The 25,955-nt window shown below is 50.6% G+C and overlaps 2 protein-coding genes across 4 annotated transcripts in view; one reads left to right on the forward strand and one right to left on the reverse strand.

Moving 5' to 3' along the window:
* The window catches only part of CUL9 (cullin 9), a 37,155-nt gene extending 22,976 nt beyond the window's left edge, over nucleotides 1–14,179 (forward strand). For 2 of the 3 annotated variants that reach the window (XM_081828291.1, XM_081828290.1), the window contains exons 26-40: nucleotides 3,050–3,195; nucleotides 3,345–3,474; nucleotides 3,622–3,821; nucleotides 4,287–4,537; nucleotides 5,556–5,901; nucleotides 10,243–10,383; nucleotides 10,543–10,707; nucleotides 10,927–11,090; nucleotides 11,413–11,506; nucleotides 11,961–12,035; nucleotides 12,154–12,264; nucleotides 12,414–12,531; nucleotides 12,907–13,040; nucleotides 13,673–13,746; nucleotides 13,847–14,179. In XM_081828291.1, the coding sequence (XP_081684417.1) occupies nucleotides 3,050–3,195; nucleotides 3,345–3,474; nucleotides 3,622–3,821; nucleotides 4,287–4,537; nucleotides 5,556–5,901; nucleotides 10,243–10,383; nucleotides 10,543–10,707; nucleotides 10,927–11,090; nucleotides 11,413–11,506; nucleotides 11,961–12,035; nucleotides 12,154–12,264; nucleotides 12,414–12,531; nucleotides 12,907–13,040; nucleotides 13,673–13,746; nucleotides 13,847–14,036 (2,339 nt within the window). In that variant the 3' untranslated portion in view covers nucleotides 14,037–14,179. Of the gene's footprint in view, nucleotides 1–3,049; nucleotides 3,196–3,344; nucleotides 3,475–3,621; nucleotides 3,822–4,286; nucleotides 4,538–5,555; nucleotides 5,902–10,242; nucleotides 10,384–10,542; nucleotides 10,708–10,926; nucleotides 11,091–11,412; nucleotides 11,507–11,960; nucleotides 12,036–12,153; nucleotides 12,265–12,413; nucleotides 12,532–12,906; nucleotides 13,041–13,672; nucleotides 13,747–13,819 lie in introns of all 3 variants that reach the window. The other variant, XM_081828289.1, reaches the window with a different exon arrangement.
* A 449-nt stretch (nucleotides 14,180–14,628) lies between these two features.
* On the reverse strand, nucleotides 14,629–18,007 carry DNPH1 (2'-deoxynucleoside 5'-phosphate N-hydrolase 1). Its single transcript, XM_081828293.1, has 4 exons — nucleotides 17,772–18,007; nucleotides 15,325–15,393; nucleotides 15,046–15,156; nucleotides 14,629–14,879 (listed from the first exon to the last, which is right to left on the reverse strand). Exons 1-4 carry the CDS (start codon nucleotides 17,983–17,985, stop codon nucleotides 14,764–14,766), a joined length of 510 nt encoding a protein of 169 aa, XP_081684419.1. The 5' UTR covers nucleotides 17,986–18,007; the 3' UTR covers nucleotides 14,629–14,763.
* Between the last annotated feature and the right edge of the window lie 7,948 nt (nucleotides 18,008–25,955).

A 25,955-nucleotide genomic window follows, 5' to 3' on the forward strand; every position in this document is an offset into this window, starting at 1 on the left:
TGTCATGTCTTTAGTCTCCTTAATGTGGAAGAATTCCTTAGCCTTTTTTTGTGTTTTACAACATTGACACCCTTGGAGAAAATAGCCATAAAATTTTCTAAACGTTTTTCATTTTATATTTGTACATTTCCTCATAATTAGATTCAGGTGATACATTCTGGGCCAGAATCCTAAGTAAGTGACATTATGTCCTCTGTGTGTTTCATTTGGAAGCACACAATTTCCATCTGCTCCTCTTTTGTGATGTGATTTTTGACAACCTGATCAAGAGGTAGTTTGATTTCCTACTATATAGTTAATATTTTCCCTTTGCCACTATTAATAAGCAGTCTGTTGGAGAGATACTTCCAAACGGTGCCTATATTCTGCTCTCATCAGAATTTCCCCCAGTATCATTTACTTTGTCTTTGCCTTACTCTTATTTTAGGCAGGTGTCTTATAAATACCTAGAATTTGTTTTTTATTCAACCTAACAATCTCTCCTTTTGAGTTGTCAATCTTAGCCTGTTTATAATTAGTATGAGTAAATGATATATTTGGCTTTTATTGCTAAACTCTTACATTTTAGTTTACCTTTCTTATAATTTTAAATTTTAGTTATTTCATATACACAAAAGAATATATAAAACACATGTACAGTTAAAAGAAAAATAATAAATTGAACACCTTTGTAGATATGTTTCTACCTTGGATTTTTGTGCATTTTTTTCTCTTCTTTTGGATTGATCTTTTTTAATTCTTTTCTTTGTCTCTACCAGTTTGGGAAGTCACACATTCTGTTTTTGTAGTTGATTACCCTAATGTTTGTAACCTGTATGTTTGACTTGTTAATATCACTCTCCCACCTTCCTGAGCAATAAAAGGACCATAGAAAATCTTTTTTTTTTAAGATTTTATTTATTTATTTGAGAGAGAGAGAGTGGGAGAACACGGAGAGTGAGAGGGAGAAGCAGGCTCCCCACTGAGCCGAGAGCCAGATGAGGGACTCAATCCTAGGACCCTGGGATCATGACCTGAGCCAAAGGCAGACACTTAACTGACTGAGCCACCCGGATGTCCCAGGACCATAGTAAATCTTAACTGCAGTTCTCACTCCCATCTTAATTGTTATTGTTGTTTGATACTTTAGGATTATCTTTTTTTCCCTACTTTCTAAAGAGCCATTATTATTATTGTCTTATTCAGTTGATGTTTAGATTTGCTATCATACTAGTTGCTTCCGTCACTAATCCTTTTGCATCTTGATCCTTCTTTCTGAGTTCAGTCTCCTTAAGTATATCCTTTAGAAGTCTCTTCATTGAGGGAGTATTGGTGGAAACTTTATCAGTTTTTGAGAATGGCTTACCTTCACTCTCATTTAAAAATTTTTTATTATGATAAATTTCAGATGTACACAAAAGTAGACAGAATGTGGGGCGCCTGGGCAGCTCAGTCAATTGAGCATCTGCCTTCAGCTCAGGTCATGATCCCAGGGTCCTGGGATCGAGCCCCACATTGGACTCCCTGCTCAGCGGGGAGTCTGCTTCTCCCTTTCCTTCTGTGTGCGCTCTCTCTCCCTCTCTAAATAAATAAATCTTAAAAAAAAAAAAAAAAAAGTAGAATAAACTCCAGTGTACCAACATGGGTCAGTTCATGGCCAATCTCATTTCTTCTGTACCCCCACCCACTTTACCCAGTTCTCCAATTTAAAGGATTAAGGATTTTATTTTTAAAAGCAAGGACACTACAGTGATCAAACTTTGAGAAATTAATAACAGTTCCTAATATCAAACAGCAAAGTGTCCATATTTCCCCCGTTTTCTCAAGTTTCAAAATTAGTTTTTTGCTTATTGGGGATCCACACAAAGCCCACACCTTGCATTTGATTGAGCTCTGTCTTCCGTCTCCATTAATCTATAGGTCCTGCTTTCCGTTTTTGCCCCCTTAACAATTGTCTGTGGAGGAAACTGGATTGTTCGCCACACAGAATTGTGCACAGGCCGGATTTTGCTGACCATATCCACATGGTGTCCTCTGGCCTGTTCCTCTGTCTCTCATTTCTGGAAAACAGATACTTAGATGTGGAAGTTGATTCCAATTTGGGTGTGATTTCTGGGGCAAGAGCACTTCATAGGTGGTAGTGTGTACTTCCACCTGTCTCTGGGATGTTGTAAGATGGGTCAGTGGATTTCAGTGTTGCAAGTCTGATCTGTACATTATATAATAGTTTCCTGTCAGATGTTCACGAGGCGGTCACTCGTTACCATTGCTTAGCTCTGTCATTTCATTAGGGCGGACAGATTGCGCCATTCAAGTTTTGTCATACCTTCTTCACATATCAGCTGGAACGTTTTCTCTATGAAGAGAAACTTCCTCTCGGCAACTTTTTGGTTACCCTGAAGTACGGTTGATACTGGAAAGGCTTGATTCTCTCCTCCTCCCCCTTATTTTTAACCAGTTTTCAAAATAATGTGTTCGTTCCTCCAGCATCCTCCAAAGAGATAACCGATGTGGTCTTTTTAAAAAAAAATATGTCATTATGAACTCATGAATTTTAAAATATTTCATGTGTTTCAATCCAGCGCAGATGTTATCTTCTTGATGTTCAAACTGTCCCATCTTTGGCCAGAGAGCACCTCTCAGATTGTCTCCTTTTGATATTCTCTGCCTTTGACAGCATCCTTGCTTTCTAATATGAGTGAACATCCAGGCTCATCTTGCCTGAGTTGTGACACAGGAGGAGGAAGAGACGCAGCCTAGTGGGTCTTTAAAAACCGTCAGCTCCTTGAGGGCAAAACCCAGGTCTCTCCTCTCTGGTGTTTCTTTCGTGGAACCTGCCTGGTGTGGGGTGAGGCACAGGGTGGGCTCCCAGATACCTGTGGCTCAGCAGGGAGGCAGAAACAGAGGAGCCTGAGCTCCGGAAGCTTGACAAGTCACTTCAGTGGGGGCCCTCCTCCCCACAGAGATCAGCAGGAACAGAGCTTAACTAATAGTACACCCTGGCCTCAGCCTCTAACCCCCTCGCTTCCCCTGCTCTTTGTCTCTCCTCTTCTCTTCCCTGCTCTCCCAGGTCAGAATCATCCAGTCCTGGACATGGGACCCCATCGGCGGCTGCAGTGGACGTGGCTGGGCCGGGCTGAGCTGCAGTTTGGGGACCAGACCCTGCATGTGTCCACCGTGCAGATGTGGTTGCTGTTGCATTTCAATCAGACAGAGGTGCCTCAGCTCCTCAGCCTCTCTCTCTGTTCTCTTCCCCCTGTCTGTCACTGTTCTCCTAAACTCTGCCCCTTCTTCCATCCTTCCCCCCTCTTATTTTCCTTTCCCCTGACTATCTACTCCTGACTGGCCCTGTTTCTCCTCACCAGGAGATGTCTGTAGAGACTCTGTTGAAGAATTCTGACCTCACCCCAGAACTACTGCTCCAGGCACTTCTGCCCCTCACCTCAGACAATGGCCCTTTGATCCTGCATGAGGGTCAGGGCTTTCCACACAGGGGTAGGTCAGCGGGGGCTGGGCTGTGCCACTGCTCCTACAGGGTGGGGTGCTCATGGTGGGCGTGTGGTAGGGAATGAATGGGCTCCCCTTTGCTGCCACTCACCTCTCCCTTCCCCTCCTCGGGTGCTGACTGGGAGTGAGTTCCAGGTGTGCTGCGGCTTCGGACGCCTGGGTCCCGGCGCTCTGGGGAGGCCCTGTGGCTGATACCTCCCCAGACGCACCTGAATGTCGAGAAGGATGAGGGCCGAACTCTGGAACAGAAGAGGAACCTCTTGAGCTGTCTTCTTGTCCGTATTCTCAAAGCCCATGGGGAAAAGGGCCTCCATATCGATCAGCTGGTTTGTCTGGTAGGCCGAGGGGACCGTGGAGTTAAGGGAGGGAGAGAGTCAGGCTCAGGGTTGGGGCTTAGGGCCAGGGATCATCACAAGAGAAGGTAAACATTCTCAGTACAAGACCTCGTAGGGTGACATTTGCATCTGGGTTTTCTCTTCCTGACAGGGCGCTTAGTTAGAAAGTAGAGATGAGACATGAGTGTTCACCATGTGCCAGGCCCTATTCCAAGAGTTTGCATGATTAAGTCATTTAATCTGCACAACAGTCTTAGGGGATAAGTGAGGGTGGTGGTATTACTATTATTATTATTATTATTATTTACTGTTACTCTCGTTTGACAGAGAAGAAAAGTGAGGCATGAGAGTTAGTAACGCACCCATAGTCACACAGCTAGTAAGTGGAAGAGCTGAGCATTGAACCCAGGCAGGCTAGCTTCTTTAGGTAAAAGTGGCCTGCCTGTTTCCTCTTCTCCCATCCAGGTGCTGGAGGCCTGGCAGAAGGGTCCAAATCCCCCCGGAAGCCTGGGCCGCACTGTTGCAGGAGGCGTGGTCTGTACCAGTACAGATGTCCTTTCTTGCATCCTCCACCTCCTGGGCCAGGGCTACGTGGAGCGGCGCGACGATCGGCCCCAGATCCTGATGTATGCCACCCCAGAGCCTACGGGGCCTTGCCGGGGTCAGGCAGAGGTCCCCTTCTGTGGCAACCAGACCACCAAGACCTCCAAGCCTAGGTAGCCATCCTCGGTCCCGTTCCCCAGCTGCAGGGGCTCCAAGCCAGTAGGGAGGGTTGGGCTCCCCAGGACAGATGGCCCTGCAGTGACACAGGAGGAGGTTTAGTGCCAAAGTTAGGCTCTTTTGTGGAAAGATGCCTCATTTTTCTCTTTGTCTTACCCTGTTTTCCCTGCCTCTGTTATTTCTCCCACTTTGCTAGTCCTCATTCCCTTGTCAGCACTGGCACCCCTTTCTCTGCCTTCCTAATTGGGGGCCTTGCTGTCCCCATCCCCTGAGAGCCAGTCCTTATACAAGGGACCCAGACACATAAGCTCCTGTGTAGATGCCTCTCGTTCTAAGCAAAAATGAAATATCATACAGATATGTACTGAGTGCTGATGATGCACTTTGTTCCGTGAAACGTACAAATTCTAGTTTTCAAGAAGCGTGTTCCACAGAGGAATTTGCCATAGGATCCCCCTAATTAGCTGGCACCCTAAAGCTTGCCCCGTCACATCCAGTTCACGAGAAGTATGTTTTGGCACCGTGTGTAAAGTGAGTTCTCTAGAGGAATCATTTGCATACACATCATGGGGTGGGGGGGGTTCTCATTAAAAGGCAGATCCTGAGTCAGGAGAGCTCCCTGTGGTACTCAGGCTGCTGGTCCTTGGCCCATACTTTGAGTAGTAAGGCTGCAGACTCCGGTTTCTCACCAGACGGACTGTTGGTGTTTGGGGTGGGGTTTACAGTGGGATTATCCCATCCACTGTGGGGATCCTGTGCACACTTAGCATCCTGATCCCTGCCCACCAGATTCCTGGAGTGCCCGAAATCACAGTGACAGCCAGCCCCAGCCCTCACTTACAGATGCTTCTTTGGAGAGCCGCGCTCTGACAGTGGGTTTGGGTGGTCATCCTGAGGCTGGTTGAGCACACATAAGCAGGGGTGCACAAATGGGGAGCTGAGGGCCGGGGTGGGGTTTGTTTAGTAGATAAGCAGGGCAGGGAGACTGATTGCTGCCTCTTCTCTCCCCTCAAGCCCAGAAGCTGTAGTTGCCCTGGCATCTCTCCAGCTGCCTGCAGGCCGCACCATGAGCCCCCAGGAGGTCGAAGGGTTGATGGAGCAGACGGTACGGCAGGTGCAGGAGACGCTGAACCTAGAGCCAGATGTGGCTCAGCACCTTTTGGCTCATTCCCACTGGGGTGCTGAACAGCTGCTGCAGAGCTACAGCGAGAACCCCGAGCCCCTGTTGTTGGCGGCTGGGCTGTGCGTCCCCCAGGCCTGGGCCGCCCCTTCCCGCCCCGACCACTGCCCTGTGTGTGTCAGCCCACTGGAGCCCGACGATGACTTGCCCTCCCTCTGCTGCATGCACTACTGCTGTAAGGTGAGGCCCGCCTGCTTCTCGCCTGCCACTGGCTTTCCACCTTCAACACGGTTCCCTGGCAGTTCTGGGGTTCTGCCCCAGCACTGCCATTTCCTAGCCGGGGCAATGTTGGACAGACAACTTAGTCACTCTCAAACTGGTTTTGTCATCTGTAAGTGGTGCCACCAGCCTCAGCAATCTGGGGAGTGGTTGCCAGGAGCCAGCAATAATGTATCAGTGGCTGTAAAACTTTGCTGTATATTATAATCACTGGGAGCTTTTAAAAAATCCTCATGCTCGGGGTGCCTGGGTGCCTCAGTTGGTTGAGCATCGACTCTTGATTTTGGCTCAGGTCATGATCTCAGGGTTGTGAGATCGAGCCCCGCATTGGGCTCCATGTTCTCTCTCTGCCCTTTCCCCCACCCTTAAAAAAAAAAAAAAAAAAGAATCCTCATGCTCAAACTGTAACCCAGACCAATTAAATCAGAATCTCGAGGTGAAATCCAGGCATCTGGAGTTTAATTTTTTTTACGTTTTTAAATTTTTTATTTTATTTTATTTATTTATTTTTAAGATCTTATTTATTTATTTGACAGAGAGAGACACACTGAGAGAGGGAACACAAGCAGGGGGAGTGGGAGAGGGAGAATCAGGGCTTCTCGCGGAGCAGGGAGCTCAATCCTGATGCGGGGCTCAATCCCAGGACCCTGGGATCATGACCTGAGCCAAAGGCAGCCGCTTAACGACTGAGCCACCCAGGTGCCCCTATTTTATTATTTTTCACGATTTTATTTATTTATTTATTTATTTATTTGAGAAAGAGAAAGAAGAGGCGGGGGAGAGGGACAAACAGACTCCATGCTGAGCACAGAACCCCATGCAGGGCTCAATCCCATGACCCTGAGGTCATGACCTGAGCCAAAATCAAGAATCAGACGCTTAACCGACTGAGCCACCCAGGTGCCCCTATTTTTCTTTTTTTAAGATTTTATTTATTTATTTATTTATTTAGAGCGCAGGCAGGGGGAGGGGCAGAGGGACAGGTCGAGAGAGAATCTCAAGCAGATTCCACGCTGAGCACAGAGTTCCATGCGGGGCTGATCCCATGACCCTGAGATCATGACCTGAGCCAAAACCAAGAGTAGGACGCTTAACTGACTGAGCCACCCAGGTGCCCTAGGCATCTGGAGTTTTAAAAACTCAGGTGATTCCAGTGTTCAGACAAGTTTGAGAACAACAGATAGGTAGATAGATAATGCACACACGTAAACCATACATCAAGGCACTTTATAAATGAGAAATGTTATTAAATTGCTGATGACAATAGGTTTATGGTTTTCTTATCACCAAGTCTATCTCAGAACATCAGCACTTACCATATATTCTCACTGAATATAAAAATGAAAAGAAATGGTGTAAACCAGAGAATAGCACAGAAGTAGAGGGAATTATGGGAAGCCAGGTGTTGCCACCGTGAAGCGGAGCAGAGCAGGCTGTAGACGGGGGAGTGAGCGGTCCTCAGTGACGGCGGAGAGGGGCCGAGGTGCAGGGAACCGGGGTGCTGAGTGTCGCATATTCCCTGCCTCACAGTTCTTAGAACTGGTGCCAGGCCCAAATACCTCAACCTAACAGGACAAGCACGCTTGTTGCCATGAATCTAGCCACCTCTGCCAACAGCGTCTCCGCAGGGGTGGCTGATCTGGGACATGAGCGCTGACATGCATGTATACGGGTACTTTTTCTTCCTCCCTTTTTCTCGGCTTCAGCTTACTCTTCTCACACTGTTGCCTGTGCTCCCTTTTTCCAGGTTCTTAATTATTTCCTTTCCACTTTCACTTTATCATTCAACTAATATTTGTCACAAACTCACTGTGTGCACAGCACTGGATGCTGCTGTATGAGGAGGTGGGGAAATCCAAGCAAGAAATAACCCAAGAGCTAATAATACCAGCAGCTCATACTTAATGGGGGATGCGTTCTGGGCCATTCCGCTGTGATACATGCGTTACCTTGCTTAATTTCCGTGGTAGTTGTGTGAGGTAGGTATTTTTACTGTCGCCATTTTGCTGGAGACAGATGGAGGCGCCCGGAGAAGTCACCTGCCCAAGGCCAGGATTTGGACTTGGGCGGTCTTGCCCCAGGGCCCTCCCTCACACTCTCATGACAAGTGCAGGAAGGAAATACAACAGGGTCACGTCATAGGAAGTGACTGAGGTGAGGACTGGGGGAGGGGCCTGTCAGGGACTTGAGATTGGGGAGGTCAGGGAGGGCCATCCTGAGGAGGTGACGATCTAGGGGAAGAGTGTGGCAGACAGAGGGGACAGTGAGTGCGAAGAAGCTGAGCCTGGTGGCTAAAGCAGTGACGTGGTGGGACAGCTGAGGGAGAGATTTGGGAGGGACACAGGGGCCCAATTGGGTTGGGATTGACAGACGGTGGGCTTAACTTTACGGAAAGCCATGGTGGGGTTAAGCAGGGGAGTGATAGGAAGGATCTGATTTATATTTTTGAAAAGATCACTGCGTGTGGAAGAAGGGCTTGGGCGGATCAAGTGTGGAAGCAGGGGCACCCATCGGGAGACTGTTGTACCAAGAGCCAGGAGGTGGTGGGAGTTTGGCCCAGGGTCAGCAGTGAAGAGAGAAGTGGACGGGTTGGGGTACAGTATCAGGAGGCAGAGCTGACAGGGCTCGGTGGAGCCAACATGGGGACTTAGGACAAGGGAATCAAAGGTGCTTCTTGGATTTCTAACCTGAGCATCTGGGTGGATGAGATGTGTCATCCGCTGAGTTGAGCAAGATGGGGGCTGGGGCTCAGTGTGGAGGGCAGGTTTTCGAAGGGGAATTCAGTCTGTTCTGGCCATGTGAAGTTTGAGCTTCTTGTTGGACACCTGTCTGGGACTGGACGGGGGGATTTGGAATTAAGTGGAGAGGCCTGGCTAGTGTCCTGCAGGGCAAGAGAAGCAGGCCCAGGGTGCCGAGCTGCACAGACACCCCTGTAGAGTTGTAGAGACAGGGAGCCTAGGGAAAACAGGCTCACTGGACAAGTCCCAGCCAAGGAGGAGCCTGTGAATAAGTCACAGCTGAGCAGCACAGCGAAATGCAAGAGAACTCAGAGAAGGGAAATCGTGGGGCTTGGGGCTGTCCCAGGAGGCTTTTGTGTGTGACCTTGAGTAACAGGCAGGGTTGGCAGGGGCAGGAGGGGGATATAGGCTGGAGACTGCATTCCAGGCGGGCCAGACAGGGAGGACAGCAGAAGCTAGAACAAGCCCACAGCAGAGGGGCTCCTTAGGGAAGTGGGATGGGCTCCAAACTGAGAAGCCAGCCTTTGGCCTCTAGGCTATAAGGGACCCCGTGTGCCTGCAAGTGTGCGGTCTGAATTTGGAGCGTTTTCCTGTTTTATCTCAAAAATGCAGGAATTCTGCATTCAACTTCCCAGTTTACCTGAGTTTGTTTCACTATAAAAAGGGTCTTGTTCTGTTTAGTACTTTGCTTTGAGTAAACATAGTCTGGTAAGGCACTTTTCATTTACCCTGGAGCTTTGGTACCACTGATATGGATTCATGCAGTCTCCTGGGGTCTAGATGCATCATCTTGGAAAGCTCTGCAGTCGGCAGTGTGAAGGAAGGGAGTCATTAATGGGGTATTTTAGGAGGCTCAGGCTGCTGATCACGCCTGAACCAAGTGGATTGCATGGAGGAGGGATCGCAGTAGGAAGACCACTTATGGGGACAAGCTCCTGCCTCAATTTAGGGGTGAGGGGATAAGGGCCTGGTTTAGGGTGGCGCAGTGATGTGGGAGCTAGAAAAGGATCGAGAGATGTGAGGCTTCCAACACTGGTGACTGGGATTGGGGGAATGCAGTGGGCAAGGCTGTTTTGTGGAGAAGAGGCTGAGTCTGGGGAGATGGGAGCACCCAGGAACCAGGTGAGCAGATGGAGCTGGGAGGAGAGGCCACAGAAGTGTTCACGGCGTCCAAGGCCAGCCACCGGGTGGGGGAAAAGGCGCCCTACTGCCCTAGGCCTCCCTCTCTGACCTTCTTGCTTTCTCCAGATCTTTCTTAGCACTTGAATCATCTTTTTCTTGATTCTCTTACCCATTCTCTCCATGTCCATCCCAGCAATAATTAAAATGAGGCCACCATCCCGACCCACACATTCTCGAAGGCAACTGTGATTTGGGCCAATCCCAGGAAAACCCATAGAAGCCAGAAAGGTTAGGGTCCGTTTTGAGATGGCTCCAGAGCAGGCTTGTTTCTGGCCTTCCATATTGTCGGGGATGGGTGCGAGGTGAGTTACCAGGACACCGGCGTCCTGTACTGCATCCCTGCTGTCCCTGAGCAGCCTCTCCTTCCCCTCCCCCCGCCCAGTCTTGCTGGAATGAGTATCTGACAACTCGGATTGAGCAGAACCTTGTGTTGAATTGCACCTGCCCCATTGCTGACTGCCCTGCGCAGCCCACGGGAGCCTTTATCCGGGCCATTGTCTCCTCACCAGACGTCATTTCCAAGGTAGCCCCTCTTCTGCGGGAGGCTGCCACGTGCAGCCAGAGGGACAGGCCCCAGGGAGTGGACTGGCGTGCAGAGGGTGGGTGGGGAGGGGTGGTGGTTACAGAGGTGTGGCATCCTGGAGAGCCGTGCCCTCACCTGGTGGCGCCTATGTCCCCACAGTACGAGAAGGCCCTTCTGCGTGGCTATGTGGAGAGCTGCTCCAACCTGACCTGGTGCACCAACCCCCAGGGCTGCGACCGCATCCTGTGCCGCCAGGGCCTGGGCTGTGGGACCACCTGCTCCAAGTGTGGCTGGGCCTCCTGCTTCAACTGTAGTTTCCCTGAGGTGGGTGCCTGCCCAGCCCTGCCCCTGCCAGCACCCCTCTCCGCACCCCCCCCACTCACACACTCACACACTCTGCCTTGTCCTCCCCTCTGCCACCGGGTCGAGCTCTGTTCCTCCCCCTGCAGTCCTCCACATGCGACCTCCCTGCCTTGCACACCCGCGGCGCAACCCTTGGCCAGGGCTCAGGGCTCAGCCGTGACCTCCCCACCCCCTCTCTAGGCGCACTACCCTGCCAGCTGTGGCCACATGTCCCAGTGGGTCGACGACGGCGGCTACTACGACGGCATGAGCGTGGAGGCCCAGAGCAAGCACCTGGCCAAGCTCATCTCCAAGCGCTGTCCCAGCTGCCAGGCTCCCATTGAGAAGAACGAGGGGTGTCTGCAGTAAGAGGGGTTACTGCGGGCATTGGTGGGGTCAGAGGGCACGGGAGAGGGTGGGAGGCCTGGTGGTGCGGAGGGCCCGTGGGGCTTCCCAGAGGGCTGAGCGAAGGAGGGCAGTCACTCACCACCCCCAGCGTGGCGCCCTCCGGTGACGCCTGCACCTTAACGCTCCTTGCCCTGCTTTAAAGTCTGCACCGCATGGGGCTCGGAAGCGAGGGTGCGTTCACTAGAGGTTAGTAAGGTTAAAGAGACTGTCAGGGCCCGGAGGGGCCAGGGCAGGTTCGCTGGGGCCTGCAGCCCTCTGACCAGCCAGCTTCCTCCATAGTATGACCTGTGTCAAATGCAACCACGGATTTTGCTGGCGCTGCCTCAAGTCCTGGAAGCCAAATCACAAAGACTACTACAACTGCTCTGCCATGGTAAGGGACCGGGGCCAGGGCCAGGGGGCCCAAGGGCAGCCAGGATGGGATGTGGCTGCAGGCCTGGGCAGAGAGGGTTCTGTGTCCTGAGCTATTGGGACGGAGGCTCCATGTGAAGACAGAAGCCACCTGGGCCTACAGGTGCTGGGAGTTCTGTCCTGGGAGGTGTGTGCATTCTCCAAGGCACCAAGCCAGAGCAGAGCAGAGCCTGTCCCTCGCATCAGAGCCTGGCACCCCTGCTTAGTATGTGGCTTTGGGCCAGTTTCCTTGCCCATGCCTCGGCATCCTCCCCTGCAGAGGGGGAGAGTAATGTGACCTACTTCACGGAGTTAGGATTAAATGAAAAGGTCTGGGTGAAGAGTCCGAAGGCCTGCATGCGGGGTGCCTTGTGTGTCCGCCCTGTCCTGCCCAGGAAAGCACCCAAGAGCCCTCCTTCTCCACCCGTCCTTACCAGGTAAGCAGAGCAGCTCGCCAGGAGAAGCGGTTTCAGGACTATAACGAGAGATGTACTTTCCATCACCAGGCCCGGGTGAGCTGGGACGAAACGGTTGTGTGGGTGAGGAGGTCAGAAGGCTGGGGTGGACGGCAGGGCAGGGGCCCCAGATCTGAATCGGGTGGGTGGCGCTGATCCGCCTCGCCCCGCACAGGAGTTTGCCGTGAGCCTGCGGAACCGCGTGTCTGCCATCCACGAGGTGCCGCCCCCCAGATCCTTCACCTTCCTCAGTGACGCCTGCCGGGGACTGGAGCAGGCCCGCAAGGTGGTGGGGGCGGGGCCGGGGGGATGTACCAAGTGGTTCTGGCGGGCCCGGCCGCTGGCCTCTAACCCCCGGGGACGGACGGAATGAGGCAGCGGGGAGCGGGGCGGTGCCGAGGCTCAGCAAGGAAAGGCCGACTCGGGCTCCCGCAGGTGCTGGCCTATGCCTGCGTGTACAGCTTCTACAATCAGGGCACGGAGTACATGGACGTGGTGGAGCAGCAGACCGAGAACCTGGAGCTGCATACCAACGCCCTGCAGATACTCCTCGGTGCGGCCTGGGTCCCCACTCGCACACTCCTTTCCCCGGCCTGTCCACCCCCGCAGCATCCCCTCCCAGCAGAGTGGGCAAAGTGGCACCCCCACCCCAGTCCTCCTCCTCCTCCTTCACAGCCTTATGCGACCAGCCTTTTAAAATTCAGGGATGAAGGGATGTGGTACTTGCTGTAGGTGCCTCAGGGCACAGGCCTTCACCTGACCTGTTCGATTACCATCTGCCCCTGTCCACTGGGATGGAGGCCCCATGGAATGTCTAGCCTAGAGCCCTGCCTGGTAGGTGTGGGTAGGACTTGGTAGATGTTCAGTAGGTGTTTGAAGGGAGGAACGGAAGGAGCAAGGGAGCCTCTGTGCCCTGCCCCCTCTGCAGAGGAGACGCTGCTGCGGTGCGGAGACCTGGCCTTGTCCCTGCGCCTCCTGCGTGCCGACTGCCTCAGCACCGGCCTGGAGCTGCTCCGGAGGATCCAAGAGAGGCTGCTGGCTATCCTGCAGCATTCTACCCAGGTATGCGGCCCAACCCGGGGCCTCCTGGGCCCAGCACAGCCCCTGCCCTGGGGGGATGCAAAAGGAAGGGTGGCTGTTTGGAGACCTGGGCGTGCACCCTAGCTCCTGGGCCAGCCTGCCGGATGTGGCTGGGCTCTGCCACGTAACCGCCTGGCAAGTGCTACAAAATAGAGTCAGCCCACATCAAAGGTATTTGCCCAGATGCTTGCTCATCAGAATCACTCGGGGAACTTTTCCATACTTCCCAAGTGGGAACGTTGGGATGGGGATCCACTGAGGTCCTTCCCAGCTCTAATACACTGATGTTGTGTCTGAACAAGGAGTCCTGCCCTCAGGGAGCTTACAGAGGAGTAAATAACTTGGGTAGATAGGACAGGAACATACACTGTTAGCTCCTGAAGCACAAGGGCGGGGTGCCTCGCCGGCACGACCCATGTCCCCCAGAGTTCTGTGACACGCAGGCTTGGGACTGTGGAGTCCCAGGATGAGGGAGGGAGAGGAGCTGGGAGAATCTCTGTGGGGGGGAGCGCCCCTACGAGGCCGGCAGAGAACGGTGGGTGAAGGAATGCTGGGCAGAGGCCCAGGTACTCCTCTACTCTCCGACTTCCCACATCTCCCCGGCTCCTGGCCAGGACTTCAGGGTCGGTCTGCAGAGCCCATCGTTAGAGACCCGAGAGGCGAAAGGATCCAACGTGCCTGGCAGTCAGTGAGTAGGGTGGGCAGAGCCGCCGCAGGGGTGTGGGATGCAGGGGTGTGGGAGATGCGTGGCTTCGCCTCAGGCTGAAAGTGGCTCCCTCCCTCCCTAGGCCCCAGGGCTCCTCTGGGCTGGAGGTGGATGAGGAGGAGGATGAGGAGGATGATGTGCCCGAGTGGCAGCAGGACGAGTTTGATGAGGAGCTGGACAACGACAGCTTTTCCTATGACGAGGAGTCCGAGAACCTGGACCGAGACACTTTCTTCTTCGGTGATGAGGAGGATGATGAGGCCTACGACTGAGGGGCAGGACACAGGGAACACGTGGAGCCACCCCAGAGTCCTGGGGGCCGAGGAGGGGAGGTCGCCCCTTCCTGCCATTGTTGGGGGAGGCGATTCCCAGTGTCTGCAGTACCTTCTGTTTACTGAATAAACTTTTTTCCACATCCCTCTCTGGAAGCAGGCTGCGCAGCTGCGTCCCCAAAGGCTAGCGTCAGCTCCCCGCTCCCTCTGTATACCCCCAACCCTCATTCTTCACTTTTCTTTTAGACCTCCAGACGCTTGTGTTCTCCGAGAAGGCCCAAAGCAGACCCATTTGACCTAAGCTGGACAAAGGGAAATGAAGGTCCGCATGGTCCAGGGCCAGGTGCAGGCCTGCCCATTTGTCCCAGAACCCCACCCAGCATCAGAGGAGACCGAGAAACGGCCACCCTCTGGGCCAGCCTTCCTCAAACTCTTGAACGTTCCTGGCATGAGTCTGAGGGCATTAGGAAGTACTCTCTCTTGGGGGCCTACAGAATGTTAACGGGTCTCTCTACATCTTGAAGTGAAGCAGGAAAGAAAATGATATTCCTGAGGACCTATTCTGCCCCATCACTCATATAGACGACATAGGTAGAATTTTAAACATACCTTTTAATCTGGTAGTGGGGCTAAGAGGTAGGAAGGGTACTAGAGCAGAGTCTGGGATTAGAAGAATTAACAAAGTGGGGTTAAATCAAGCAGTTGGGTCAGGGGAGGCAGCCATCTGCTAGGAAGGGTCACCCTCAAAGTATCGATCCAGCATGGCCTCCACCTGGCCCTCCTCGTAGTCCAACACCTGGAACCTCGAGCCGTCTGCTGCTCCCCGGATCATGGCTGAAAGCACTGAGAAGGGTGGAAGGAGGTGAAGGTTCCTTCCATCCACGTTCCCCCTCTCCGCTCCCTGCCCTGTCCCGTTTTGGGGATAGGCACTGTCCTCAGAGCCCCCCAGGGCTGGGTCTGCAGAAGGCTGGGGCGGGAGGAGGGGCAACCCAGGGCTTGGAGCGCTCACCTCGGCCAGACTGTGGACGGAAGAGGCACAGGATCCGCTTATTGAGGGCCACGGCCCGGCCCAGCTCATAGCCCACACCCAACGATGGCTGGGTCACTTCTGCCACCACCACTGGGAAGAAATAAGAGACCGTGGCTCAATATCTGGGGCTTGTTAAGGGACAGATGACAGAGTCGGGGCATGGTGAGAAGGGAACTCCCTCCCTGGTGTGGATGACAGGCGTGTCCAGGGGATCTAACATCTCAGAGGAGTTTGTGGGTAGGAGGGGGGACCACTCACCATCTGCCTCCTGCAGCCAGGCCAGGTCCCGCTCATGGATGAGCCTGTCACCCCCAGCAGCCTCTTCCCCTGTGGAGGAAGAAAAGCTGGTCAAGGCCAAGCCCCTGCCTGGTCCTCAGCACTCAGTACCTCTCCTGTGCCCTCACCACCCCTCTGTCTGTCCTGCTCAGCGAGGGGGGAAGGCATGCTAGATGACCTCCGAGGACCCACCCAACACTGAGGCTCCAGGCAAGGGATGAAACGGAATATAGCCACAAGAAAACTTCCGGGGGGGGCGTGATTAGGGCCAGATGAGGGGCACAGAGGAGACTACGGGAAGGACTCCATCAGAGATGGAGAGGAGATGAACAACCAGAGTCTGGCTGAGCGGCTCGCAAGGTTTGGTGGATGCTGCATCAGCTGAACGCTTGACAGGACACCCGGCTGCCCCAAGGGCTCTCCAGGCGATTGGGAGCCCCACCAGACTTCGAGCACCAGTGCGGGGAATACAATGCACGATCAGTAGGAGGCGGTGGGAAGTAAGGTAGAGGAGAGGCTCTTCCTGGGGTCAGAGGATTAAGGCTCTCAGTTCTGGCTTGATGAAATGTTACTGCCCACATCAGAGCAGAATCCCCGGAGAGCTTGTTAAAAATACATCCGGGCGCCTGGGTGGCTCAGTTGGTTAAGCGTCTGCCTTCGGCTCAGGTCATGATCCCAGGGTCCTGGGATCGAGTCCCGCATTGGGCTCCCTGCTCTGTGGGGAGCCTGCTTCTCCCTCTCCTCCCCACTTGTGCTCTCTGTCTCACTATCTCTGTCTCTCTCTCTCTCAAATAAATAAAATCTAAAAAAAAAAAAAAAAAACAAACATCCTAAGCCTTCACCCCAGACTGCTATGTGAGCCTGCATTTTAAACAAGTTCCCTCAGACGACATTCGAGCACACCAAAGTTCCAGTACCACTGGGTGGGGGGCGTGGACAGGACATGCCCTGAAACCAACGAACCTTAAGCTTCAGGGCCCTGCACTTGGAGAGGCCCTTTCCAGCGCCCTAGCAATTTTGCTTTGTGATTTCACCTGATGAGGGAGCAGAAGGCAAGCTGAGGACAAAGCACAAGCTGACACAGGGCAACCCCCGCCCCACTCCCGGGCGGGATCCATGTGACCTTCCTCAGGCACTCCCGGCTGCCCTAGAGCCAGGGGAAGGGAAACACAAAGGGTGAACTAATAGAGATCACAGTCCTGCAGGACAGGAGCCTTCCCTCAGTTTACCAATGTCTTAGTAATTTACAAGAAAAAAGCATTCGTATCAATAACCTAACTTCCAGAGACCCATCACTCCATTTTCCGGAGCCCTAGCATCACCCTCCCCTCCACAGTGATGTGGGACACAAAGGTAAAGGAAATGCAGGTAAAAATTAAATGTCCTTAACCTGCAGCCCATTGACAAATACTTGCAGGCAGGGTATAACATTCCTCCAGGAAGCTCCCAACAGTCTTAATGCTTTGCTAAAGGGGAAACCACCTTAGCTTGACAAGGGCAAGGCCTCCAGTATCTTCTTCAGCATATCAAAGTCCTCTTGGACACCTTCCTTTCTCCTTACCTCCCCCCATTCTCAAGTATATAATCAGCCATTCCTCAAAACCCCAAGGCAGCAGCTCTTTCTGCCCACGGGCTCCTGTCCCCGCACCTTAATAAAATCACCTTTCTGCACCAAAGACATTTCAAGAACTCCTTCTTGGCAGCAGGCTCTGGACTCCAACCTCACCAACATTCCAAAAACTACATCACACCTTTTTAAAGAGGTCTCCAAAACTGCATTAGGTCCCACAAATCCTGGATCCACTCCTGGGGCTGGCGAGGGGAAAGCACTTAAAGGTTTTCTGAGCAGAAGTACAAGAGTTCAAGCACAACTTTCAGACTAGAAGACGCGCGGAGATTCCAGACGAAAACTAATCAAAGCGGCGCTTTAGAAAGACCCAGCAGTCAGGAAGTAACAGCCTGATGAGAGGGCATGAGAGAGATGGTGGTGGTGAAAACTGGGGTCCTCGGGGTCCAAGAGAGGGTGGATACCTTGACCGCCAAGGGGGAAGCAGGAGGATAAGCTCTGTCTTAGGTGGGGGAGCAGATGCCTGCGGGTGAGGCGGGAACTGCAGCTGCCCCATTCATTCCCATTCTGCTCCTCCCTGCTCCGTCCCTGGAAAGAGGGGAAGAAAGTTCTCCAGAAAAGAATCAAGGTCCAGAGAACAACTGAATGCGGAGACCGGGCTCCCACCGCAAGCTCACTGGGACCCCCGCTGTCCGAGCCCCGGCTCCCTTTCCCGGCTGGGCAGGAGGGGACGGGCTCCGGGCCAGAGGGACGCGCGGCCGGCTGTCGGACGGCCGCCGCCGGGGGCGGGGGGAGGGGGGAGTGCAATCTCGGTAGCCGGGCAGGACCCGCCCGCCTCACCGCGCCCCGCCGCCCGCCTCACCGCGCGCGCCCAGCTCGGCGGCCGCCACGTGCTCCGTGAGCACCGCCCCGAAGCGCCGCAGCCGCGACACGATCCGCCCGTACAGCGCCTGGTCCTCGCGCCCGCCGCGGACACTCCCGCAGAAGTACAGGGCCCGGCGGCCCGGCTGGCCCGGCTGGCCCGGGTGGTCCGGCTCCCCGCTTTCCCGCGCTCCGGCCACCGCCGCCGCCGCCATCCCGCCGCCGCCGCCGCCGCCGCCACGCCCCTCCCGGCGCCAGGGGGCGCCCGCTCGCGGTCACGTGACTCGGCCAACCCCGGGAGGCAGCGCCTGCGAGTGGGCGGGGCGAGCTGCGAGCGCGGCGTTAGCCTCCGGACGCTGACGACTGCGAGGCTGGAAACCCACCGCTTCCCCGACCTCGTCGCCGCAGCTGGTCGCCCATACCCCACCCGCTCCTGCGCCCCTCGGGCCCGGGCCTTCCCCGTCTCAGCTAGACGCAGGTGCATCCTCTGGTGACGCCACCTCCTAAGCCCACCTCCTACTACTCTCACTCTGCGCAGCAACGCTGGCTTTCCTCAAGCATGCTGGCCATGCCCTTTGCATTCGCTGTAGCCTGGAACCCTCTACTCCCAGGCAGCTCCCCGGAGCACTCCCTCACCTCTTACAAGTCTTCACAGGTCACCTTCCTTGACCATCCTATTCAACATGGCAGCCTCCTGTTCTCAGTCCTCCCTATTGCCCTCCCCTGCCTTACCTTTTAGCCTTCTCCCTAGCATGTTGGTGAATTTTGTTGTTTGTCTTTCTATACCCAGTAGAACGTAAGTCCCCAAGAAGGCAGGAACTTTTCTCTGTTTTGTTAACAGCTATATCCCTAGCTTCTAGAACTGTGATGGACACATAGGAACTATTTAACAAATATTTGTTGAGTGAATGAGTGGATTCAGATGAGAAATTATATTTGCCAGCACTTTGTAATCTGCTCAGCCCTATAGTAGGCTGATAGAAGCAGGATCTTCAGGGAGGCTGGCAAACACACCATTGTTCCCTGGTAATAACAATGATTTCCCCCTCATTATGTGATGGAAATATACAAACACAGGACCAAAAAAAAAATCAGATGGAACAAGAGAGTACTTAGTGGAAAGTGAGTCCTGAGACCCCAATCCCATTCCCTAGAGGAAAGCTCTGTCATGCTTCCTTCTGAATTCTTCCTGAATGAAAACTATAAAATACCAAGGTATGGGGTTACAGGGCTGACAACAATAATTTTTAAAAACACAAAGACAGGGTGGGCGCCTGGGTGGCTCAGTTGATTAAGCGACTGCCTTCGGCTCGGGTCATGATCCTGGAGTCCCTGGATCGAGTCCCGCATCGGGCTCCCTGCTCAGCGGGGAGCCTGCTTCTCCCTCTGACCCTCCCCCCTCTCATGTGCTCTCTGTCTCTCTCATTCTCTCTGTCTCAAATAAATAAACAAAATCTTTAAAAAAAAAAAAAAACACAAAGACAGGGTGCCTGGGTGGCTCAGTCGGTTGAGGGACTGACTCTTCATTTTGGCTCAGGTCATGATCTCAGGGTCGTGGGATCAGGCCTCACTTGCTTGCACACTCTCTCTCTCTCTCAAATAAGTAAATAAATCTTTAAAAAATTAAAAATAAATAAATAAAAATGCAAAGGCACAGGGCGGCCTGGCACGCTCAGTTGGAAGAGCATGCCACTCTTGATCTCGGGGTTGTGAGTTTGAGCGTTGGGTGTAGAGATTACTTAAATAAATAAATAAACCTTAAAAAAAATGCAAAGACACAAAGAGAAGGCAAAGAGATTTTAGGATATCTCTGTCCTCTGGTGGGCCCAGCCACAGGTACCCAGACCATGGGGCAAACATATATGCAGAGCCGTCCGCTAGGGCTCCAGGCCCCCTCACACACACACACACACACACACACACACACACACACCCACACACCTTTAGGCACCTTTCAGAAAGAAGCCTTGTGTGCCATATGACTTCACCGGCAACTTCCTCTACCCTCCTTATCTTTGCTCACGCCTTCCCTCCATTCTTCCCACAGAGAGGAACCCACATACACATGTACACACAGAGCATCCTATTTCTGCCTCTGTGTCTTAAAGAAAATAAACCAGCCTCTATATCCTTAGGGCTCACACTGGTGATGTGGCTGTCATCCCCCTTCCACCTCAGGCTGAAGGAGAAAGAGTAGAAGGACTGGCAAACAAGACCCTGAAATTGGTTCTATGTCCCTGTCAGGTGGGGGAGGATGCAGAGCCAGCCGTGGCTTGCAGCTGCGATCCTCCAGCTCCATGGACAGAGGCCCAAGGTGGAAGGATGGGGCACTAAGGGGTGGGATGGGGGAAACGAGGCAGGTGCACAGTCTAGTGAGGCAGCCTGATGGGGGGCGGTATGGAATCCTAATTCCATTAACTACTTGTCAGACAAGTTACTACTTGCTAGCTCTGTGATCTTGAGCAGGTCCCTTAAAGCCTCTGAGCCTCAGTTTCCTCATCTCTGAGTAAGAGATGTTCTCCTGCCTCACTTGCACAGTTTGAGTACGGTGCGGTTCTGATGAAGTATGTGAGAGCACTTTACAGAACCCAAGGTACTCTACAAATGCCGTCATTGTTCAGTTCCATGGAACTTTTCACGTTACAGTGTCAAACCTACACACATGGTGCGTAATTCCATTAAGAATTTTTTTACATAAGTTTTTTTTTAGAGAGAGCACTCTTGAGTGGGGGGAGGGGTAGAGGAAGAGAGAGAATCTTTTATTTTTATTTTTTAAATTTAAATTCAATTAACATATAATGTGTTGTTTAAGGGGTACAGGTCTGTGATGCATCAGTCTTATATAACACCCAGTGCTCATTACATCACGTACCCTCCCCAGTGTCCATCACCCTGTTACCCCATCCCCCCACCTCCCTCCCTTCCTCCCCTCCAGCAACCCTCAGTTTGCTTCCTAAGATTAAGAGTCTCTTATGGTTTGGAGAGAGAGAATCTTAAATAGGATTCCACGCCCAGCAGAGGGCCTGACACGGGGCTCAATCTCACGACCCTGAGATCATGACCTGAGCCAAAATCAAGAATTGGGACACTTAACCAACTGAGCCACCCAGGCACCCCAAGATACTTAAAAAAAATGTAACCAAAATACCATTATCCCAACTAAAATACTTAACAAGATTTTTTAAGATCATCAAGTATTCTACCATGGTTCAAATCTCCAGTTGTCTTAGAAGTGTTATAAATGTTTGTTTACAGTTTATTTGTTTAAGAGCAGAAGCCATGGGACGCCTGGGTGGCTCAGTCGGTTAAGTGTCTGCCTTCAGCTAAGGTCATGATCCCAGGTCTTGAGATCAAGCCCCACGTTGGGCTCCCTGATCAGTGGGGAGTCTGCTTCTCTTCTTCTCCCTCTGCTCCCCGCCTCATGTGTGTGCACTCCCCCCCCTCAAATAAATAAATATACCTTTTAAAGAAATAAAAATAACTAAAAAAATAAAAGTGGAAGCCACATAAAGTCCACATGTTGTGATTGGTTCATATGTCTTTGAGAGTATTTTATTTATTTTTTCAAGATTTTATTTGTGAGACAGAGAGAGAACACAATCAGGCAGAGTGGCAGGCAGAGGAAGAAGCAGCCTCCCTGCTGAGCAAGGAGCCCGATTCAGGGCTCAATCCCAGGACCCCGGGATCATGACCTGGGCTGAAGACAGACACTTAACCTGAGCCACCCAGGCGTCCCTTTTGAGACTATTTTAATCAACATGTTGCTACTGCATATTGTCTCCCCCCAGCCCCCTTATTTGTTCTGCTGAGTTTCCTATAGTCTGGACTTTACTGATTATATACCTGTAGTTTCATTTAAAGGGTTCTTCCGGGGCGCCTGGGTGGCTCAGTCGGTTAAGCATCTGCCTTCGGCTCAGGTCATCTCCAGGTCCTGGGATCGAGCCCCATGTCAGGCTCTGCACTCAGCAGGGAGTCTGCTTGTCCCTCCCCCTACTCACTCACTCACTCTCTCTCTCTCAAATAAATAAATACATAAATAAAATCTTTTAAAAAAAAAAGTGTTCTTCTGTCCTGTAAATTGGAGTTGGATCTAGAGACTTGATCAGATTCAGATTCCATTTTGGGCCAGACTATTTCACAGGTGGTGGTGTGTACTCCCATCCTGGGGCGTATGCTGTCTGGATGTCTCTCTTTTGATGCTAACAACCACTGATGCTCAGTGCCCCAACTGATTCATCCACTCATTCATTCATTCATGGAACATACCAATAAAAATGTTTTTATTATAAAATAAAATCCACTTGCAGCAAGCCACCTTAAAGCAAATTAATTATTATAAGACACTCTTGTAACCACCACCCATGTCAAGAAATAGGTCTTTAGCCACCCAGCAGTTTCCATGTGCCCCATCCCAGTCACAGCCTCCTTCTTCCCTCCAAAAGTAAACACTGTCCTTACTTTTTCATTTTTTTTTAAAGATTTTATTTATTTGACAGAGAGAGAGAGACAGCCAGAGCGGGAACACAAGCAGGGGGAGTGGGAGAGGGAGAAGCAGGCTTCCCACCGAGCGGGGAGCCTGACATGGGGCTGGACCCTGCGATCATGACCTGAGTGGAAGGCAGACACTTAACGACTGAGCCACCCAGGCGCCCCAACCCTTACTTTTATGGTAAGGACAAAAAATGGGCATAAATAAACTTCTTTATGTTTCTTTATGGTCTTATCACCCAAGTGTGCATTCCTAGTCATACAGTTTTAACCGATTCATTTTTTTTTTTCTTAAAGATTTTATTTATTCACTTGAGACAGAATGAGAGAGACAGAGAGCACATGAGAGGGGGGAGGGTCAGAGGGAGAAGCAGGCTCCCTGCCGAGCAGGGAGCCCGATGCAGGACTCGATCCAGGGACTCCAGGATCATGACCTGAGCCGAAGGCAGTCGCTTAGCCAACTGAGCCACCCAGGCGCCCTTAACCGATTCATTTTTTGTATGTTTTTAAAGTCTCTTTTAATCTCCAGCTTCAAGGGTACATTTTTTTGAAGCATTTGTTTTGTGCGGGACACTCAGTGGGCACTAGAGGAACTGCACAAAGGAGTAAGGACTGAGACTTTAGACTCCGGTCTGGGGAAGGGCCAGCCTTGGCTCAAGAATAGAGGTCAATTTAATGCCAAGCAGCAAGGTACAAAGTGTTGAGCAATTCAAAGAAAGCAGAAATCAAGCATGTGGAGCATCCCTTCCAGTTTATTCTCACACTCCTGCCAGTTAACACCCAGAGCAAACAAACACCTGCTTCTTCAGCGACAGGGAGGAGCAGGAACCAGATTTACCCTCCCATGTTTTGTGTTCATTTGTTTTTCAAATGTGATACTGCTTTCTCAGATTTGTTGTGGAGAAAGGAGGGTTGAGGATCTCTGCCCTAATATGTACTGTACCCCCCTTACCTGAGTACATTCCGAGTCTCCTCCCTCCCTCCCTCCTTTCCTTCTTTCCTTCCTTCCTTCCCAAAAGCTCTCTGCCCAATGTGGGGCTTGAACTTACGACCTTGAGATTAAGAGTCACATGCTCTGCCGACTGAGCCAGCCAGGTGCCCTCTGACTCTTATTTCCTCACCATCCCAGTTGCTAGGATGTTTTCTTATGATGGGGGTTTTGTGCAAGGAGGGAGCATCTGGACTCTTCGTCTGCTCTTCAATGTCAGGCATCTGTAGAGGCCAAAATGGGGAGTTCAGCCTTAGTGCTCAAGTTTAGATTTTTTTGTGAATAATTATTAATTTAAAAACTTATTACAGGGTGCCTGGGTGGCTCAGTTGGTTAAGCGACTGCCTTCGGCTCAGGTCGTGATCCTGGAGTCCCTGGATCGAGTCCCGCATCGGGCTCCCTGCTCGGCGGGGAGTCTGCTTCTCCCTCTGACCCTCCCCCTCTCATGTGCTCTCTCTCTCTCATTCTCTCTGTCTCAAATAAAAATAAATAAATAAATAAATAAAAAATAAAACTTATTACAAAATATATCAAGTATGAGTAAAGTTTGGAGAAGGGTATATCATATATCCTTGTGTCCACTACTCAGAGTTATCAAATCTTAAAATTTTGTTATATCTATTTCAGATCTATATACATTATATATATTATAATATCTATTATAAATATTATCTGTTATTTTTATAATAGATATGTATGTATATAAAATCTATTTATAATAAATATCTATGTATCCAACAGATATCATATCTAAATAGATATAATAGATTACTTATATGTAATCGTCTATACACACATGGTTATATTTGTATTTTTCAAATCTTCTATATCTTTACTTTTTTCCCATTTATCAATTACTGAGGTAATTTTTTTGAAATCTCCCTTTGACAGTGGATTTAAATTTCTTTCCTTGTAATTTTACCTATTTTTACTTTGTATTCTGAGACTATTATTAGGTGAGTACAAGTTTAGAATTTTTATATGTTCTTGGTGGTATACTTTTTGTCCTCACGATGTGACCCACTTTTCCCCCAATAAATTCTTTTGGACTTACATGTTTTTACATCTTCAGTTTTAACCTTTTTGTCTCTCTTAAGCAGCTTATACCTGCATTTTTACAAACCCGATGCTCTATCAATGAATTTCTTCCATTTATATTTATTGTGATTACTAACATATTTGGATATTTTTCTATTATCCTCTTTTGTGCTTTATATTTGCCATGCTTTTCCTTGCTCTTTCTGTTGTTTGTCATGCTTTTTTTTCCCTGTGATTTAAAGAAAATTTTCTTTGGCATTGCATTAATGTTAGGTGTACAACATAATGACTTGATATAAGTATGTACTGTGAAATGATCACCACAATAAGTTTAGTTAACATTTATCACCACGTAATTACAAATATTTTTTTCTTGCAGTGAGAACTTTTACGATCTACTCTCTTGGCATCTTTCAAATATACAATGCAGTATTATTAACTATAGTCACCATGTTCTACCTTACATCCCCAGGACTTATTTATCTTATAACTGGAAGTTTGTACCTCTTGACTACCTTCTTCTACTTTGCTCATTGTTCCTCCTCCCTTGACTCTGATAACCCCCAATCTGTTCTCTGTATCTTTGAGTTTGTTTTTGTTGTTTTTTCTTAAGATTGAACATAGCCATTCTAACAAGCAGGAGGTGACATATCATTGTGGGTTTTAAAAAAGATTTTTAAAAAAGTAATCTCTACACCCAGCATGGGGCTCGAACCTACAACCCCGAGATCAAGAGTTGCACACTCTACCGACTGACATCTAGGCACCTCAAAGATTTTATTTTTAAGTAATCTCTACACCCAATGTGCAGCTCAAACTTATAACCCCAAGATCAAGAGTTACATGCTCTACCGACTGAGCCAGCCGGGCACCCCTAACATTGTGGTTTTGATTTGCATTTCCCTAATGATTAGTGATATTGAGTACCTTTTCATGTTCCTATTGGCCATTTGTATGTCTTCTTTGGAAAAATATCTGTTCAGGTCCTTTGCCTATTTTTAATTGGATTATTTGGTTTTTTTATGCTATTGAGTTATATGAGTTCTTTGTATATTTTGGATATTAACCCCTTATCAGATATATGATTTACAAGTATTTTTTTCCCATTCCATAGGTTGTCTTTTCATTTTTCTGATTTGGGGGGTGGGGGTTGGGGTTTTTTTTTTTGCTGTGCAGAAGCTTTTTAGTTTGTTGTAGTCCCACTTGTTTATTTATTCTTGTTGTTGACTGTACTTCACATGTCATATTAAAAAAATCATTGCCGGGGCACCTGGGTGGCTCAGTCAGTTGAGCATCTGCCTTCGGCTCAGGTCATAATCCCAGGGTCCTGGGATCAAGCCCTGCATTGGGCTTCCTGCTCAGTAGGGAGTCTCCTTCTCCCACTCCTCCTCCCTCTCCTCCCCACTCGTGCTCTCTCTCGCTATCTCTATCTCTCTCTCTCAAATAAATAAATAAAAAATCTTTAAAAAAATCATTGCCAATAACTATGCAAAGGAGCTTTTTCCCTATGTTTTCTTCTAGGAGTTTTATGGTTTCAGGTCTGACATTTAAGTCTTTAATACAATTAGAGGGGCACATGGGTGGCCCAGTCAGTTAAGCATCTGACTCTTGATTTTGGCTCAGGTCCTGATGTCAGGGTCACGGGATCAAGCCCCATGTTAGGCTCCGTGC

This window comes from Leptonychotes weddellii, chromosome 8, assembly GCF_054177405.1.
Source record: "Leptonychotes weddellii isolate Sample4059 chromosome 8, ASM5417740v2, whole genome shotgun sequence".
In the NCBI taxonomy this organism is placed as follows: Eukaryota; Metazoa; Chordata; class Mammalia; order Carnivora; family Phocidae; genus Leptonychotes; species Leptonychotes weddellii.